Raw genomic sequence first — 21,141 nt, forward strand, 5'->3', positions numbered from 1 at the left:
AAATTCTGTAAAATAATAAATTAATATATGTTAAAGTATATTTTTTAAACAGACCATGCAAATATAAATTATCTTGAACATATTTATTTTCTATAATATAAATTTTAAAATTTTAAAAAATGTATTATAACAAAATGTATAAAATTAAAGAAAAACATATTTTGAAGGAGGTTTTCTATTTAATTATTTCATATTGTTATTTTATTGTATCTAACTCAAAAATATATTAGTAAGAAATAAACATTAATAAAAAAGTAAAATGCATTAAAATCACTATATATGAATAATGCTGAATAAAAAATATAAACAATAATATTATAGAGTTACATAATATATAATACTAAAATAAAAAATTTATATTTAAAACATTTATAATAATATCTAATGTATTTATAAAATGAAAAAAATATCCGCACGAACGTGCGGGTTAAAATCTAGTTATTGTTTATAATCAAGATTTAAGTTAATATAAATGTGTTGTGGATAATGTTATTTTGAAAATTTCTAATTTTACTATAAACCTGATATTTCTTTTCAAATTTATCTATAAAAGATGATCATTTTTATAATTATCTAAATTATCTATGAAAAAATTAACTAACTTCTTTATTAAATTATTTAGAAATATGTGATATTTAATTATAAATTTACATACAATCTATTATATTAAAACAAAAGTCACAATTTCTTTTTATGTGTGATTTTTTTTTTAAAATAGACCTTCTCTAGAAAATTATATTTCATTTAATTATAATTAGCATAATGACATCATTAAGATATCACATCTTAAATAATTGACATATATAACAACTCACCTATAAAATTGTCTTATTTTCTAATTATAAAAATATCTTGAGAAAAAAAAATCTACAAAATCATATTAAATATTTTAAATATTATTATAAAATGAATCATTGATTAATTTCGTGATTAGTACTCTAATATTATTATAAATTAATATTAGTTAAGATTTTATTATAAAAAAATTGTATATTATTTTCTTCAAATTTCTAATTATAGTCTATATTATCTATTAAAGTAGAAGTAATGAATTCTTTCATGTATTGTTTTATAATTTGGACCATCTTTTAATTTTTTATTAAATATATTTTATTAAGACTAATAATATATAGAATCTTTGAACTACGTTAATCATAATATCTTTTGATATTTTTTCATTTTAAATATAAATATATATTTTAAAAGTTCTAACAAGTCTGTTTAAAAGATTTTAACAAGTTCTTAATTTTCAAAAATTATATGTAAACATTTTCATTAATTTTGAAATTTGTTATGTTATAATATTAAAATATAAATTCTATCATTTTATCAATTATATAATCATAATCAATCATTTTAAGAGAAATTATTAATTATTATATTGTGCTAAATATAATTAAATTATATTAAATTATTAATTTTATATATTTTATTTTTGTAAGTATTTATATTCGAAATGTAATATGTAGATAACACATGTTAATATTATAAAACTATATAATACACGTATATAAATTAACTTGTATTTCATCAAAGTTAATAATACAAATCATTTATGCATGATATTTTCTTATTTTAAATATAAATATAAATAAATATATACATATATATATATATATATAATTGTTTTAACAAATATTTTGAAAATAATATAACATTATGTTAATTTTCAAAAATATTTTATGTGAATATTTCAACTAATTTTGTAATTAGTAATGAACTATTATTATGCGTTAATATATATATATATAATGAACTATTATTATGCATTAATATATATATATATATATTTAGTTATCATTTATAAAATAAATATTACCTTTTTATCATTTTATAATAATAATAGTTCATATTAAATGAGATTATTATATTGAACTAAATATGATAATATTATACTAAATTGATAAATTTATAAAAACAGTTTTTATAAATATAAAATATTTAAGCTAAAAATATAATACGATGGTATAACGACTTAACATTCAAAAACTATATAATACATGTATAAAAATTGACATATCTTAGACTTTTGTATATATAATAATATATTATCTGAAATAAATAAATGTAAAAATATTGCTAATAGAAAACTTAGTTTTGAAGGTCGGTGGGTCAAAACTGAATATAAATTTAATACAAAAATAATATTTAATATGTTTTTAATGCATATAATAATTTGTTAAATAAATATATATACCGTAAAATGATGTAAAAAATATTTATGTATATAAAATAAAAATAAACACCTGCACGGTTGTACGGATCGAAATCTAGTTATACTCTTTAAATACTAAACCTTAAATAGTAATCATTATATTTTAAAACTTAAATATCATAATATTTTCAGTTGAAATTATTTTTATAAATAAATACTAATATATGATATTTTAAGCAATTTCTTTATTACTTTTTCTTTAGTTATAAAAGAATAATAAACTGATGATAATATTTAAATGGCCGAAATAAGGCAAGTATATGAGACAAAATAAATGTGGTTGGTGTAATTTAAACCATTTTGGCCAGAACAAATGTTGCCGAACAAGCATAGCATGTAGTAAATATGCACAATATGGTAAAGCATAGAAAAATATATAATTCAATTTAAATGTTTCTATGGTTTCTCTAACCTAATCCTATTTTTTTCTCTGTATTTTCTTCTATAATAGAGTAGTTCTACTATAAAAACAACCATTGGAGTAAATTTAGAAAAAAAAAATAGAAAAAAATAGAACTGAATTAGAAATGGTCTAAAAGTGGCTCACCGAAACTGTGGTCTATTTCTGGTCCATTTCCACAGGTCTCTAGGGTCGAAACCTGACTGATAACGGCTTTCGTTTCCTTTCCTCTTCTTCTCTTGGGCTGCCCTGAACTGCATTAATACAATATATTTTTGTAGCACTAACACGCTTGGCCCAACAAAATATTTATTACTTAATGACTTAAGGTCTGGGCATCCGGGTCGGATTCGAATCGGGTTTTATCGGATCCGAGTCTTTCGGGTCCTAGAATTTTAGACTCATATAGATACTTAAAAAAATCCAGGTCGGTTCCGGGTCGGGTCCTATCGGATCCGGGTCGGTTCGGGTATTTATTGTGCCGGGTCGGTTCCAGGTAGTTCGAGTCCATGTTCGGATAAATTTCACATTTTTCGGGCTGGTTTCTGATATTTCGGGTCAATTCCACATATTTTCGGGTCTAAATATGAGTTTCGGATCTAATTATACCCATGAACCTGCAATACCCGAACATAAAACCTTTAATTTTACTCGAACATAATACAATATCTATGATAATAAAAACAATCTGAAAACCTACAGTAGTGTAGTACACCAAATACATTATCCATTCTTTTGCTCACAACACTTTATCAAGTTTCCATTCCAAAACAGAAAAAAAAAAGCAAAGATCATCATCATACTCTTAATCACGACAACAAAAAACAAGTCAAACTTATAGAAGTCAAGTCAAAGTCGAATAACATAATAACTAAATTATAAAGCAAGGCACACCAAGAACAACAGTTACAACATAATCAAATCAAAGTCGAACAACAGAGCGAACTTGAACAGAAAACATAAACAAACTCGGAACAAAAAAAATATGAACAGAACAAAATTTTGAACAACAAACAATAAGAACAAACTTGAACAACAAACAACACGTCAAAGATCAAGTGAAAACTTGAACAATAAACATGTAATTATACGCAATTACACATCAAGTCAAACCTGGGATTGATTTCTGGACGTTTTTGATGGAGGAGAAATGTTGGATTCTCTTATTCCAGTTTGTTATTTGCTTGATTTTCGTATTTATAGATTAGTAAATCCCAATTTTCTTTTCTCAATTGTTTTTTTAGGAAAAATGGAAACAATATACAAAGAAAACTGGAAAAGTGTAAAGGACTAAAGGGTAGGTGCATCGGATTTCAAGACTCATTAACTTTAATATTTTTGGTTCCAAAAATACCTGATCGGGTCCCGGATCGGTTCTGGACCCGAACCTGCTATTCGCGGATCCTCTATTAGTTGACCTAGGATAAAATTCTCGGTTCCGATTCTGGACCCGAACCTGTATTTTCGAATCAGTTCCGAATTGGATAGATCCGGATAAAATGCCCATGCCTAGACTTAATGAGACTGAATCTACTTTGGAAGGGTAAACATCGATCTCACAATGTTTTCATCATCTCAGATTCTTACTATGGTTGAAATGGTAACAAGACAGGTAATAATAATCTACTACATTTTGTTTACACATTTTACACATTACTTTTGCTTTACAAGACAGGTAACATTTTTGTACAAAACAAAACACCAGGTACCATTTACTCTGCTTTTTTAACTTTATCCTCTGTACCATGCTGTAACTTGTTCTTCATTTTCAAAATCTTCTCACGACTGTTATCATATGCTTCATTTGATCTATCTTTAAGATTCCTCGATAGCTTTTGTAGTCGATCTCCATGCTTCTCCCACAACTTCGGAACCGTTAAGCCGATCACTAACCCTACATATACCAAAGAGTAAAGGAGTAGTAGATTTATTACTTGTAGTACTATGGTTGAAACGGTAACAAGACAGGTAATAATAATCTTCTCCCACTACTTATACCATATTCGTACAATATTCCTAATGTTGCTAGTTTCTTAAAAACATAAGTCAAATGCTTGCTTAATCAAAAGCAACGTAAAACAAAACATACTATCATGTTTGATCAAGTTCGACCTTTTGTTTTGTTTGTATGTTTAAACCAAGGTGGTGATACAAACCATTAGACAAATCTGGCGTATAGCATAAATGATCAGCTTAAGAATCTGATAGTCTTATTTATGTTAAGTAAAGTTAAAATTTTGGAATATTACCGAGTTATACTATACCTAATGGGTTATACTCTTTACCTAATGGGACGGTCGATATTGCAGATCTTATAAATACTTACGTACCGATGAAGAGAAAAGTATGGAAATCGAGAAGGTTTCCTATTCTTGACAAGATCCAGAACCCCAAAATGGTTTTAGCGAAAACAAACCATTCACTCTCAGCACCGACCGTGAACATCCATCCAACCATTTCTTCCATTAGCTTTCGACACGACCTCGCCATCTCTGCTACAAACTCGTCTGACACTTCTAACCCTGACAAGTCCGGTTCAACCCTGTCCGAAAGTTAATAAACGCAAAAATTAAAACAGCTTTCCTCAGAATATATAAATTAATTCATGAACGGCTTTCAACATGCCCAACTGTTTGAGAAGGAATTATTTGAATACTTGCTGAGAAGGCGAAGTAAACTGCCCCAAAGGAAGACCATAGAGACGATGGCCATGGCTGCCCAAGAAACAATGGTTATAGAACTGAAACCATAAATATTGATCAAAACCCACGTCGCTGTTGAGACAAGAAGTACAGAGAAGGCTAGTTTCTTCCTCCTCCATAAGTATATGTCCTCCAAAGTAGTATCTTCTATGTAATTCATGAAACATAACGAAGAAGATATCAGAGTTAAATGATGTCTAAAACGTTCAGATCAAATTAGTGTCGGTTTTCTAGTTTTTAGCATTATGTTTCTCAGACTATTGTTCTTACCAGATTTAGGTGATGTATCTTTGGACACATCGTTGGCCATGTCTGTTATGGTAATAGATGATGCTGGTAGTAAAATAAGAAAATAATAGCTTACGATGTATATATTTGAAAGGATTCTAGAGAATGGTGTGTGTGTGAAAAAAGTTTCTTCATTAGTTCTTGATGTAACACGTCGTGGTGACTTTGCGGTGACGTGGGAGCCATGCAAAGTTGATATGTGTTTCGTTTTACGGAAAATATTTTTTTTTTTGAACTGACGAAAATATGTTGGACGGTTCTTTATCAAATTCTTTTCTTTTTTATCAAAAATATGTTGGACGGTTCGATATGAAAGTAAAGGATTGAATTGTATTAATTTGATAACCGATAGAGCTTCGGGAAAAAAATAATTTATATCTTTAGAAAACAAAATCCGATTTATGAGTATATGCAGAATCAATGATGTTTGGACAGAAGCCACATATCCATATCCGATGGTTGTAATTCGGATTGCATGGATTCTGAGTTCACCATAGCAAGTGGTCAATGAATAGACAAAATTTACAATTTTGTCCCTTAATTTATCTTTCTTTTGCTGTAGAATTAAGATTATAGATTTTTCTGTTGTTATAGTTGTAGATTTTAATGCTCTAAGTTGTTATAGTTAAAGATTTTAATGCTCTAAAATTTGAAGTATAGGTTTAAGAAAACTTCATGATTTACTCATTAATCTTTCAAAACCAAAACACCAATACTTTATTTTTTTAAATATAATTGTTTTTTAAAAGTGTATAAAGCATGTGGAAGAGATTTGATACTTTAGAAAATCATAAAAGTGAAAAAATTATTACACTTATCAACCAAATCTATGATCTAAAAATTATGACAAAAAAAAAAGAAATTGCTTGAACTATAATACGCAGATACCACCATTTTTAAAATACACTAACATTTAGATTTATGAAACTGTTTTCAAACAACATTATAGAAATTTTTAAATTTAATTTTGAATTCATGTTTATGTCTTATAAATAAAATATTTATCTTAAAAAGGTTATAGATATTTTATTTTCACATTTATATGGGTTGGTAACTATAGAAAATGCAAACTAAATCAAAACCATTATTTTAGAAAAAAATCAAACTATTATTTTTAATCGTGAAATTTATATATAACAAATGCAAGTATAAATACTTTATAATTACTTATTAATACATGCATTACTAATTAAAATAAAATAATGATAATTTTTTTTCTATTTGAAAATGCTTAAGTATTATAGTTTTTTTTAAAATTCATTGTATACTATATTTGTTATTAATAAATAAATCTTAGAAATTATTCAATATTATACTTCCAATTATATAAAATTAAAATTCTTTAACTTGATTAATATTTATTTATGTATTTTCTGTTTTTAATTTTAATTTTTATTAAAGATATTTCGGATAACAACACTATGTATATATGAATTATCTTTTTATTTTTAAATATATTTTTAGATTTTAGATCATTTTATTATTATTAATTTTAATTAAAAATTGAATCAAATAAATATAAAATTGCTTTTATGTTTTGACTAATTTAAATATTTTATTCACTAAACGTATAAACCATATTAACCACTCTATTTTTAACGTGAAAGTTCGAATGCCAAAAAAAATCACAAATAATAATATATATATTAATATATTATTATAAATATCCTTATAATTAACCGTTTAAGAATTAACATAAGAGTAGCACACAAAGAACTAATTTGGATTCACGCTTTTTTTCTATCTATAAAATCTTCATATTAAAAAGAATTATAGCTTTTGATTTTCATATTTATATGGTTTGGTACGAAAATATACTAAAAAAATCAAAATATTATTAAGAAAAAAAGGAAATCAAGCTATTATTTTTAATAATGATCAATACATTAGTATGAATATCTTTATAATTAGTCCTTTTAAAAAATTAACGGGAGAGCAAAACATAAAAACTAATTTTGAATTCACGTTTTTATTTTATATATAAAATATCCATATTAGAAAATTATACATACTTTGTTTTTCATATTCATATGGTTTGGTAAAAAATATAAAATCAAGATATTATTAAGAAAGAGGAAATCAAACTATTGTTTTTAATAATGACATATATATATATATATATATATGTATATAATATTCTTATATGATTAATGATCCGGATCTGATCCGAAAATCCGGATATCCGGAGAGGTCGAATCCGGATCCGGATAGTAAAATGTTGGATCCGTCAAAACCGGATCCGGATCCAAATATATTAATATTTTAGTCTGGATATCCAGATCCGTAAATTTTATTAATAGCTATTTCAAAAATAGTTATATCTATATATAAAAGTTAATTTTATTTAATATATTTTTATTTTTATAATAGTATATACAAATTTTATGTAAAATTTTTTATATTATACAAAGAAATAATTAAAAACATTATATTTTTTTAAAAAAATATTTTTAATATTTTATATATATTAATATTATCTATTTATTTATTTTAAGGATTCAAATCTGGATCCGAATATCCGCCGGATATTACAGTTTTTAGAAAGATATCCGACATCCGGATATCTAAGAACCCCGGATCCGGATAAGGATAGTAAAAGTACAAATCCGCCGGATAAGGATCCGGATCCGAATACCTTAAAATTGTCTGGATACCCGATCTGTCTCAGGCCTAATAGCCACATACTAGGGGTGGGCACTTTACCCGATATCCGAAGTGGCACCCGAACCCGATCCGAAAAACCCGAACCGAAATCCGAACCGAAATAGCAAAATACCCGAACGGGTATTGAATAGGGAGAGATTGGATAACCGAACCCGAACGGATAATACCCGAATCCGAATGGATATCCGAAGATAACCGAACATATGAATAATTAACTTTATATTTCTAGTTTACATCGCTCATTTTATATAAAATATTTATATTGATATTATACATACTTTAAATTCATGTGATATATATATATATATATATAATTACGAAAAAATGATTTGCTACTCACTTAAAATGCATGTCAAATTTTTTATTTCAAAAATTAACAAAAAGTTACATCCAAAATTAAAAAAAAAAACTAAATTATTGTCTTTTTAGTTTTAAAATATTATGTCCAAATCTATTAATCATTCAATCTATTAAAAATAAAAAAAATAGTTAACTGAAAGTTATATTTTTAAATACAAGAAACTTGAGAAATGAAAATTTTAAATTTTTTTTCAAAATCTAAAAATCCGAACCCGATCCAAAATAACCGAATCCGAACTAAAAATACCCGAACCCGACCCGAAGTACAGAAATACCCGAACGGGTTCTACACCTCTATACCGAAATACCCGAAAATCCGAAATACCCGATCCGAACCCGAACGGGTACCCGAACGCCCACCCCTAGATAATAGATACAAAAGGCAACTCTTGCTACAAGATGGAAAAGGGCACAACGATAAAAATAATGTAGATACCCTACCACATACATTGATGTTTTCTACTTGTTTAGTATTGATGATATCACTGCCACAACCCGAGTTTAAGCAAGTTAATGCGTGTATATGAGCTGTTACAGAAAAGAAATAAGAGCAGCCAGACACCAAACTATTATATTGAAAAATTGGATTAATTATAGAACAAAATAAATTGAAATTATGTCTAACGAAACCAGTTAGATTTAAAATATGATTTTTAATCAACACTTACTATTCGTCGTGCATGATACAACACACCTATATTTATATCTATATCAAATCTAGTATAAATGGTTCTAAAATCTTCTGGAATGTGAGGTCACAAATATGGTCAAGAAGATATTTAGGACAAGAACTCCATGTTCGTATTCGGAACAACTTGAGATCTCTCTACACTGAGGCCAAGCTTAGCCACCTCTTAACGCTCTGTTTTGCGGAAAGGCCAAAGGTCCCGTTAGACTCATTTATCGCTAATTTTATTATTAATTAGACCACGAGCGTGTCGTTTATAGCATAAAGCCACTTCCGTGATTTTCAGGGATGCGTTTCAAATCACAATGGTAACGACTTGCAACCCAATCAATAAGAGTATAATCTTTTTTATCACGAGTTAGTGCAGCCAGTCATGAAAATAGCCGTTTTGTCTATATATTTAGGAGACAAAATCAGTGACGGTTTCGCAGGGCTGCGCTGAAAAATACTGACCCACAAGCAAAAAATATTTTTGGCTATTTTGTTTATAGAAAACAATGAAAATATTAAAATATACAGTCGGAGTGATTTAAAACCGAGTCCAATTTCACACTCAGAACAATGTTACCAGTAAAACCACAAGCTCTTTATTTTTATTATTAACTCTAAAACATATATATTTTTTGTCGGGCTTCAAACACATAGCACATGCTTGATAAGTTTCTATTCAGGTCCGGCCATGCGGTTTCGTTAGCAAAACTTAGCTGTACGTGGGTTCCATTACACAAAATATGTTATGATCTCATACTTTTTGTGTTATTATTATATGAGTTACGTTGGATATAGTGTGACTTAGTGATAATCCAATCCATTAGAAAATCATTATCGTCGTTGGTTTTCAAAAACAATTTTCTTTATTATCGTTTGATATCTAACATTTCAGTATCAAAATAATAAAAATAAAAAAATAGAGGAGAAAGAAAATTTTATTTTGATAAACTTTACATGTGCAAAATACTTTCAATAATATTTGAGGGATTCTCTATGTGCGCCATTTTAATTAATTTAATAATTTAATTAATTTAAAATTTTAATAATACATTTTTAAATAATAATATTTTATTGGCAAAAAAATGTTTTACTAGTAATGTTGTTCTTAGGACTGCGAAAACTAACCCCACAGAACTTCCAAAACTGAACCACAATATTTAGTTTTCAGTTAAACTTTAATTAATAATTCAATTCACACATTTTAAAAAAAATTGGTTATCGATTCAGATCAGTGATCAGTTATTTTGATTTTATTTTTAATTTTCTTAGAATTTTATTAATTAAATAATTTGAACTTATACCATACTAAACCAAAATCATATCCAAATATTGAACCAATTTAATCGAAATATCTGAACTAACCAAAGTACCAAACCTGATAAAAATGACCCAAAATTTTAACTAAAACCTAAAATCTGACCAAAATAAAAAAACTTCAGTTTAGTTTGGTAGAAAAATTGAAAACAAAACTAAATAATTACCAAATTGAATTAATCTTTTATTCAGTTTGGCAAGATTTTGTAAGGACCGAACTAACCAAAAAACGAATTATCCAAACTGAACTAACTATACAAACCAAATTTGCAAGCTCAGAGCATATCTTGATCAGCATATTTGATTGTGACAATTTTAATGCAGATTGGACGATCAACTTGGGGATTTATCGGTGTTAGAGTTTATAAGGTTTTGATATTATTTCCAACTTAAGTAAAAAAATATAAACAAAAATAAAAATTCAATCGTCATGTAAAAAGTTCATATTTTTGTACTTATTCTTTCGTATTTTGATATATTCACCATAAGTTGAATATTTGTTATTTAGTCTATAGTTTGGTTTTCATATGTAATCATATCTATCAAACATTTAAATTCACTAAATTTATAATCTATTAGGTGTTTTTCTACATCACGTGCAGTAATAAAAATTATAAATTTAAATTACATTTAAAATATTTTATTATTATTTTAGATTTTATTATTTTGGTAATATTTTAATATAAATTTGATTGAATTGAACATAAAATTAAGATGAAATAAAAAAATTGTTTATTATAAATCATATTTAAGAATAGATATGTATATATTTAAGATTATAATCTTAGACAGATATTTTATCTATTTTTTGGATAAAATATATTAAATCAACTTGTATAAAATTAATTATGATATAAAAGTTATATAATTATCAAAAAATACAACTAAAAAGTATTTCTAAAATTTGTGGATATATAAAAAAGCTAATGATATTACGATCAAAATTTATGCTTTTAAAATAATAATAAAAATTTTGCAAAAATTTTAGTAATAAAATTATATAATTATTAAAAAAATATTTTAAAATTTGAAAATATTATTATATGATTTAATATCATATTTGAATAGATTTAATTTAATTTTGATGCATACTTTACTACCATAATCTAAAATGTTTAACAAAAATACAAATAAACATTAAATGTAATTGTTCTTGTTACATTTAACCATGAACCATGTCATCATTTTAGCATGTCATATCAGATTTATTTAGTGGAATTGATGGTAGAGAGTACATGTGTTAGAATCAATTTGTAAATAATGTCTAGAGGATTCTCATATGTAGTTACAAAATCACAAACTATTTATATTTAGAAAAAGCTGCTTTAAAATTGTGCTGATGTGGATTGTGATTTTGGAAAATAAACTGAAGTGAACTAGTAACAGAAGGCTGACGTATCGGCATTTAGAGAGAGAGAAAATCTCTTTATATATGTTGTGTGGTGTCGGTCTGTGACGAGTAGAAAATAATATACAAAATCAAAGGTTTAGAAGAAAAAAAATGGGTGAGGAAAAGAAGCAGCAGCACTTCGTGCTAGTACATGGTGCATGCCACGGCGCGTGGTGCTGGTACAAGGTTAAGCCGCTTCTCGAGGCCTCCGGCCACCGCGTAACCGCCTTAGACCTAGCTGCTTCGGGTATAGACACAACCAGGTCTATCACTGAGATCTCCACATGCGAACAATACTCTGAGCCATTGATACAGCTCATCGCCTCATTACCAAGTGATGAGAAGGTTGTGCTCGTTGGTCATAGCTTTGGAGGGTTCAGCTTAACCATGGCCATGGATAAGTTTCCAGACAAAATCTCTGTCTCAGTCTTCGTGACTGCTTTCATGCCCGATACCAAACACTCACCATCGTTCGTCGTGGATAAGGTTCGATCTTGTTTTTAACGACAACTACTTTTTTCCTGTTTAGAGCCAAATCTCTAAGATTTGAAAATTTAAACAGAAGTAATTACGAGCTTAAATAAAAGTAATTATAACGTAGGAGCTTAAACTATCTAGACATTAATTATTTTCATCCGCAATACTTACTTCTATATAATTATTAGTTCTATATGTTATCTTGTGCTTATCTAAGAAATATCACTACAAGATGGGCCAGTATGACGTGGGAAATCGTCCATATGATCCATAGCTCTGATCCTAATTTTTGAACTATGAATTTTCATCCTAAAACAAAAGTAGCTTTAAATGAATTTGTCATTCTTATATATATGATGTTAGATATATCTTTAGTTTGATGTGATACATGTTGGCACTTACAATTTACAATTTTATTACCTTTGCTCTTCTAAAACAATCAATTTACCACTATGATTTTTCTTTTTGCTAAGATTAGGAAAAATATATATTAGTTTATTTACAAAATGACAAACACGTTGCAAACCCAAAATTCAACATCGTAAATTGTACGGACATTATTCAATACCTATAATAGTCCTAACCAATCACCCAAGATAAAACTGATAAGGATGTGATACATATAGATTTTCCCTTTCTGGAGTCTTCATAACTCGTGGGGTAGATCTCCATTTTTGGAGTCTTTATGATATGTGGTGTGTATATGCAGTAACCATTTATATTTAAAATATATAACGTATATGTCACATATCTCACATATTCTATTTCGCCCCCATTGAACGTGTATGTGGGTACAATGAGTTTAATTTCACCTATATTACTAAAAGTCCAAGTAGTGTACTTTCATAGTGGTTAAAATTTTACCGTAATATCATTCTATAATTTAGTTGTCTTTAACCAGAAAGATAAATCTAAATTTTAACTCTATGATCACGTACAAGTTTAAACGGGAGACGCCACCAGAAGCATGGTTGGGCTCGGAGTTAAAACCATATGGCTCAGACAATTCCGGTGTGTCAATGTCTTTCAGCACTGAGTTCATGAAGCACGCTCTCTATCAACTTTCTCCTGTTGAGGTAATTTGATGTATCATCATCAACATATCATGATAAAATGATAAATACTCATGTATATGGTAATCTTGATTTAGGATATTGAGCTTGGATTGCTTTTAAAGAGGCCCGGATCATTGTTCATCAACGATTTATCCAAGGTGGAGAACTTTTCGGACAAAGGGTATGGATCTGTTCCTCGAGCTTACATTGTGTGCAAAGAGGACAAAACACTTACAAAAGAAATTCAATGGTGGATGATCGATAATTTTCCGACGAAACTAGTGAAGGAGATGGAGGACACAGATCATATGCCAATGTTCTGCAAGCCTCAGTTACTAAGTGACTATCTCTCGGAAATCGCGGAAAAATTAGCTTAAATTATCTTGTTATGAAAATGTATTTGGATACAAATAAGTGTTGTCCTGCAAATGGGTCTTTCTAAAGATCAAGACTTTTATCGCGTTTAAATGTTTGACATAATTTAAAATAAACTTAACAGTCAATGTAGTGTTGGTTTGGCATTCTCTAGATCTAAGAGAACGACCAAAAACTAACAATCAGTACTATACAGAAAGTATATGTGAGAAAGTCGTCTATATAAGTGTTGAGCCAAGATGCAGAAGTATCACATAAAATAATAGGTAAGGAGTACAAGAAGCGGTTTGTCTTCGCCCATGGGCTCTGCCACGGCACATGGACTTCTTCTTCGGTCAGAAATGAAGTACCTGGGGTAAAAAGTGATACATTATCACTGGTAGTTACTTCATCAATAATAATTCGTAAGTAATTAAAGAGATAGACAAATAAGTAATTAAAAGCATAAATGTCCTTACAGAAATATGTCACTCTGCCCGAGCATATTGTGGGACATTCAGTTGCTCAAAATAATCATTTTAATGCTCTGTATTCTTTTAAGCATATTCTTAGAAAACTAATGCTCCGTCACTCTGTCTGAGGCTCTGAGCATATCCTAAAAAATAAGGAACACTGTAGATTAGATGCGATAAAGTGTGTGTTCAATAATGGAAATTTCTAAAATTCAAGACGTTTATTGCTTTCTATGCTTTAAGAGAGAAAAAAAAAACTAACAGTTAATGTAGTGTTGGTTTGGCATTCTCTGGATCTCAGAGAACTAATAGTCAATGTACAAAGAGTATACGTGGGAAACTAACCGTCTAAGATTAAACCAAGATGCAGAAAGTAAAGAAGGCAATGTAGAAGGAGAACCAGAAATTTGTTCACATTTTTGACAAATACATTTTCGAATTTTCTATCATATATCTTGACAAAAAAAAAAGAATTCTCACTAAAAGTAAACACAACACAAACACATACAATGATACAAAGATGGATCTTAGCTTTGCGTATAACAAACGTAAATGCAAGAAAAATATTTATAGAATCTCCAAGGAGACGCTTTGTTCAGCAGACAATCAAATCACATATCTCTAAGTTTGCTGAGATTAACCGGAGATATAACTTTAGTATCACCATACAACAATTGCTTCGCGATGATAACATTTGCTGCTTCACTCGGATGATAGGGATCCCAAAACACATACTTATCCCTTTCTTCGCACAAACTCGAAGTCGGTCCGCACGGTACTATACCCGCATACTGTCCTCCATTACCGCAACAAGCCTTTGTGGCAGTTTTGAACCCTTCAAGGTATAAAACGTGCGTATGTTAGTAATGTGTGTGTGAGTTATAGAAGAATAAACCCAGAATATTACCGTATTTTTTGTAGTTAGTAATGAGTTCCATGACCAGATCGTAGACATTTGCATGCACGAACATTGCTCCGGGAAGCTTCTTGTTTAGGTCCTCCAATAAACTCTTTAGTCGAACGTTGTATTGATTTGCTAGCTTATTAGCCAAGTCCACACACTCGTCTTCGTTTAATTGATTAATGGTTTTCTGGTACGGTATGCATCCGATCGGTCCAACGTTCCCGATCACAAACTTTCTCGCATCCAATTGATACAACCTCTGCATTGTAACCATAAAGATCCATTAACTGTAAGCTTGTAACGATACAAAAGGTAACACAACTATGTGTTGGTTTTGCTTACGGTTAGTTGGTCGCGTAGATGATCAAGCATGTCGTCAATAAAGATATCAGGAGTTTCCGTGAGCCGTGTTCCGACGGAGAGAAGTGGGAATAGATAGTTGTTGAGGAAGTCGTTGGCTCCAATAGTGATTGAGAATATTGATTTCTTGCTTATATACTCTTTTGCTTTGTCCTTTCCAAGTAGGTCATCGAATTGTTTACGTGTGGTGTTGAAGAAATCGACTTGTACATCCATACCTAACCTATTCACCTACCAAATATTTACATTTTTACACAAAAATTAGAAGTCTAATTAAAATACATTTTTAACATATTATCAAATCCAGATGACTAAAACTTACAAAGATTCTTCCGGTTGCATTCATGATTCCTCCTCCTCCAGACGCGTAATTAACACCGGCTAATAAAGCTTTTCCGGTAGCGTTTGGTGCTAAGAATGGGATCGCATAGTTCGCTGACCCTAGCTCTTCCCCTGAAATATCATAAATCAAACCGTTCATATATAGTAAAAGTAACATGTGTAGACCAAATAAACATCAACATCATATATACTTATGATTTATGCAACATATCATTTACTATATATATATGCGTTACAAAATATAGATACTTGTAGTTGTACGTACCAACGATGTCACCAATGGTCCGGCCATTAGTAAACCGACCGGTAGGGTTTCCTCCGGAGGCTTTGAAATCGATACCATTAGGCTTCATATTGGCCCTAGACAAGGTCGGTAGATAATTATTGTTTCCGGCATCGACTAGAGAATCTCCAAATATAAACGAAGCTCCTAATCCGCCATTTTTGTTATTATTATTGGAAACTCCACGACCAGCAGCTTCCACTAGAGCAGTGAGAGTTAAGAGGAAGGAGAACAAGAAGATAGTCACGTCCATATCTCTTCTTGAACGAGAAGCTTGTGTGGCCATTCCTCACGATTTTGAGAAGTTTAGGTGCTTCTGTTTGAAATTTATATTATAAAAGATGGGGTTGGGATCGAAAGGAAACTTGTGAAATTGTGCTTCAAGATTTTTCAAGTGGTGGTTCATCAACGTGGACTAATTTTTCCTTTTGCTTGTGAGCCTTTTGATTCGTTGGACGCTTGAGATCTCCGGATATATAGTCACATCTAATCCAAGTAGTTCACATTTGTTGGACAAATAAATATCAATTTCCAAGAAGAAAAGTAACTACAGATGCACATCATTCCAAAAAATTATTTATTACCACTTTTTAATTTTTACAGCCAAAATTATACTACAAAGTAGTATTTTTTTGTCAGCAGTAGATTATTTTATTACTACTTTTTAATTCATATATATATATGTAAACCGTAACAAAATTGAGGTAGAGGTGGAGGAAAAGTTACAAACAAAATTGTAGAGAAAGAGACCGTGTGTCAAAGTATATAATTTTAAACAGAGTTATGTTTTAGTTTTTATCGTATACTATTTCTATATTTTGCAGTAAATGAGAGAATGTTCCTCTAAAAGAGATTAGGTGTTAATTTGGTCAAGAAGGTGAGACTCATTTTTGGGAAATTTTCTCAAAAAGTTGAAACTTTATCACTCATTTGTAATTTGCAGAAAGTAGTTATAGTAAGTTTGTTTTACAAGGTTCCATATTCCAGCTGATATTGCAGTTAGAAAGAAAAAATGTGTTAACTTCTACTTAAGAGACTCGAGTGGGAAAGCTATTTTCCATAGCAGGAGATCCTTCAGTGGCATTGCATCCTCATTACAGGATGACCTTTTGGCTTTGTTGTGGTCAGCAAAAGCCCTGGTTGATTTGAAAATTAAAAACGTGATGTCTGAATTCTCTTCTGAAAGAGCTGCTAGCGCCATCAGTAACTATCTCCAGCAATTCTCTTCTGGAAGCAGCCTGCAATTTGTGCCGGGCACATGTAACAAGGCGGCCTCTGAAATAGCCATTAGTGTGACAAGGGATCACCGCCATCAATCGTATGTGGCAAGGTCCGGTCATGCCTGGCTATGTTCGCTCCTTGCTAGAGAAGCAACAAATTAGCGACCTCCATCACTTTCCTGGTGCATCATGAGTATTTTTTTTTATCAAAAGCAATTATAAATTACTAAAACTGTTAAAAATTACACATTAGAAATTTTGTGATACAATATTTTAATTTTTTTTGTCATAGCAAAGATACAAATATCATAGTACTATATGAATACTAAGTCTCATTTAATAAATATTCATATTAAAAATGCAATATATGTTTATGTTGATATCATTAATTTAAATTTAATCATATTAACATATAAAATTAATAAAATTATTGTTTTAATTTATTTATCATAAAATAATTGTAAGAGAACAAGAATTATTATTTTGATTTATGACTTGCTCCAATTAAACTATATACGCAATGATTTAATATATATATATATATATATTTATGATTTTATTATTTCATAATATGTAAATGGACACAAAATAAATAATAGTATATAAAAGTGATTTTTACACACAATGATCATTCCAACAAATATACATTTATACAATTATAAATATATTGATAACCATTTACAAACAATTATTTATAAATTTTAAAAGTTTTTGTGGTTCACCTTGTTTACAACTCTTTGATTATATGACCTGATAATACAATCCGTCATTCAAAAAGATTTTTTTAATCTTATTAAGGTACGCCAATCTAAAAGTTGAAATAGTTGATTTTAGAATTACCTTTTATTTTAAATTGATAAAAATAAATAAAATCTAAATTCTCATCAAAATTATAACAATATTTAACGATTTTACTATAAGCATAGTAACCGAAATTCACTTAAATGACTTATGTTTTTATATATATAACATAACAAAATCTAGTTTGCGAAATCAATATTTGGTGTATTAAAAATGTTATTATATTATTTATTATTATATTAAATATGAAATAATGTAAGATATTACTTAAATTATTTATTTTATTATTTCAATCTTTTCCGCTATAAATTTTTAATAAAAATTTGTAATTTATATGATTGATTGTGTGATAAATAATTTTTTTGACAAATTACCAATTATAAAATATAAATGCTTAGTTTAATATGAAAGTTTATATAGGTTTAAACAAATATTTTATGAAAATATAAATTAAATATTCAATTAATTTAATTGATTTTATATTAAATGAAATTATTTTTAGTATCTAACCTTAAAAATACATCTACTAATCAAATAATATAAAAACCTTAATATTAAAAAAGTGGATATAGTGTTTTAAATTAGCTGGACACAAGTTTAATTATTGTTATTTTGCTTGAAAGCATAGATAGTAGTATAATGTTGTTTCCATAATTACTTTAATTTAATTATATTGTTTTCATTAATCATTAGTGATACACCAAAGGTTTAGTCCAACATAAGCTCTAATTGGTGACCAAGTTGAAGGAAATTTTTTTATGGTAAATATTTTGTTCCTCAAAATTTATATCAGTTTAAATTTTTGGTGAAATTATTGATAAGTGGGTTCCACTATTTTCTTCTAAATTTTTCATGGATGAATGGATTTATAAAGAAATGTTTTCATCTGCAATTATTATGAGGAACAAAATAAACAAAAGTTCATATTATTCTAGTTTTTCAGTTCTTTAAATGAAAATTTATTTTTCAATTTGTTCATTTTTTTCCGTTGTGGCCGCCAATCAAAGCCATAATGTTTCTGTTTTAATAAGATAGAAAATAGATTAAAAAGTTTGAAATAATTTTATATGGTATATAAATCATAATAAATATAAGTAATAGATTTAGAAGCATTTATAAACGAGTTTATAAATTTTATGTTTGAATTTATAAACATTTATAAGTGATTTAATAAAAGTCATAAATTATTTATAACTCTAGTTATCTTTATTGTGTTAGAGTCTTATGTTTATAGTAATACCAAGATAATAAAATCTTAAAACTCTAATATTTATTATTTATAGGATAAAATCTTTATTGTGTTTGGGTTTTATAGTTTTATTATATATAGTCTTTTAAACTATAATTTTATTTATTTTATGATTGATTAATAAAAAGGAAACTGGTTTTCGAAAGAGTTTTTAATTAAGAACTGAAAAGAATATTTTCAAGCTCTAGTTGCTTTTTCCTAGAATCTTTTGCTACATCACTAACTTACTAAGCATAGAGGCTGAGAGGTCAAGGCCAATCCATTGGTGCCCATTCTCAGAGATTGTTTCCCTGCTCTCCGCTTTTGCAGGAAGGTTAAAGAGATAACCTTTCACAGTGTCAAAACCAGATACTAAATCTTAAAACAATAGACGAACGGTCCTAAAAAAGGAAGTCTTGTGATAAGAACATCCATTGAACATCTAGAAGCCAGCTAATCGAATAAAGATACAAACTGTCAACAAAAACATGTGAATGCAACATTTCTCATCGTCAGTAGATAAAAAGATAAACCTTACCAATGTCAAGCAAGAAGCGAGGAGCCGAGGAACATCATCTTCAGGCAAAGCAAGCAGCTCCAGAACTCTCTCTCTGACAAGTGACGACCTCGCCTATAGTCGTCTTGGTCAGCCTTACGATTGGGTAGAAGGCAACATCGTCACTGACCTTGTTTGTGTCCGCAATCACCACTCGTTTTCAGATAAATGAGAGAAGAAAAGAAAGAATTAATGACGAGGCGCCGTTGTACATGAGAAGAAATAATAATTTTAGGTTTTCAATTTTAAGCTAATAAAAATTATTTGTTATATTTCTAAATTAATGGTTACCGGAAAACCACAAATTTTACTAAAATTTGACTGGGTAATAGTAGACTTCACTGTAAGGTCTTCTACAGAAATCTTAAGTGATAAAAGGGAAATCTTCCAAACCCTAATAAACATCATATATAAATTATTAGTTAAGTACAGTTATATTAAATCTTAAAGTAAAAATTAAGACTTGATTAAATATTTTCGGTTTCGGAAGTTTTTTTGGAAAATATTCTAAAATAAAATGCACTAGAAGACATTTAAAAAGTGTAGAACTATTGCGGAACTTTTCTAGTGCACTATATGTAAGAGCATCTCCAAAAGACACTATATAATTTCAAATATGAAGTTTTTTGCTTCTCAAAAAGAAATTTCAAAAACTTCAAATTTGATATTTTGAGGAGTGAAACTCTATATTTGAGTTTCACTACTCAAAACTTCAAATTTAAAGTTTCATATTTTTTATTTGCATTTTGCTCTTTACAATCACACATCACATTTATATTCCATAAATATTTTCTTGTTTATTATTTTAATCCTTACAAAAATTATATCTCATAAATATTTTAAATTATGTTTACAAAATTTTATTTTACACATAAAATTAAATAAAACTTCAAAATAAGATTTAAAATATTTTAACTAGGAAAACAATAATATACAAAAGAAACTTAACAAAAAAATATTTTTAAAAATTACATGATGACATAACTATTACACAAATTTAAATATTACAACAACACTAGTAGTAGGTAAGTTTGATCCGGAACCTCAAAATTTTCAAATATTGTCCAATGTTTTTT

At 28.4% G+C, this 21,141-nt stretch overlaps 3 protein-coding genes across 3 annotated transcripts; 1 reads left to right on the forward strand and 2 right to left on the reverse strand.

The window, feature by feature from the left end:
- Nucleotides 1-4,165: 4,165 nt before the first annotated feature.
- LOC106365163 (reticulon-like protein B13) lies at nt 4,166-5,737 on the reverse strand. The gene is made up of 4 exons (XM_013804612.3): nt 5,588-5,737; nt 5,272-5,464; nt 4,946-5,157; nt 4,166-4,509 (listed from the first exon to the last, which is right to left on the reverse strand). Exons 1-4 carry the CDS (start codon nt 5,625-5,627, stop codon nt 4,328-4,330), a joined length of 627 nt encoding a protein of 208 aa, XP_013660066.1. The 5' UTR covers nt 5,628-5,737; the 3' UTR covers nt 4,166-4,327.
- A 6,223-nt stretch (nt 5,738-11,960) lies between these two features.
- Nucleotides 11,961-14,047, forward strand: LOC106363696 (methylesterase 2-like). Its single transcript, XM_048741490.1, has 3 exons — nt 11,961-12,498; nt 13,431-13,565; nt 13,640-14,047. Exons 1-3 carry the CDS (start codon nt 12,124-12,126, stop codon nt 13,919-13,921), a joined length of 792 nt encoding a protein of 263 aa, XP_048597447.1. The 5' UTR covers nt 11,961-12,123; the 3' UTR covers nt 13,922-14,047.
- A 755-nt stretch (nt 14,048-14,802) lies between these two features.
- Nucleotides 14,803-16,664, reverse strand: LOC106365164 (GDSL esterase/lipase At2g23540). The gene is made up of 5 exons (XM_013804613.3): nt 16,243-16,664; nt 15,958-16,088; nt 15,618-15,866; nt 15,279-15,534; nt 14,803-15,206 (listed from the first exon to the last, which is right to left on the reverse strand). Exons 1-5 carry the CDS (start codon nt 16,544-16,546, stop codon nt 14,983-14,985), a joined length of 1,164 nt encoding a protein of 387 aa, XP_013660067.1. The 5' UTR covers nt 16,547-16,664; the 3' UTR covers nt 14,803-14,982.
- Between the last annotated feature and the right edge of the window lie 4,477 nt (nt 16,665-21,141).

The sequence above is a fragment of the Brassica napus genome, chromosome A9 (assembly GCF_020379485.1).
Source record: "Brassica napus cultivar Da-Ae chromosome A9, Da-Ae, whole genome shotgun sequence".
Classification (NCBI taxonomy): Eukaryota; Viridiplantae; Streptophyta; class Magnoliopsida; order Brassicales; family Brassicaceae; genus Brassica; species Brassica napus.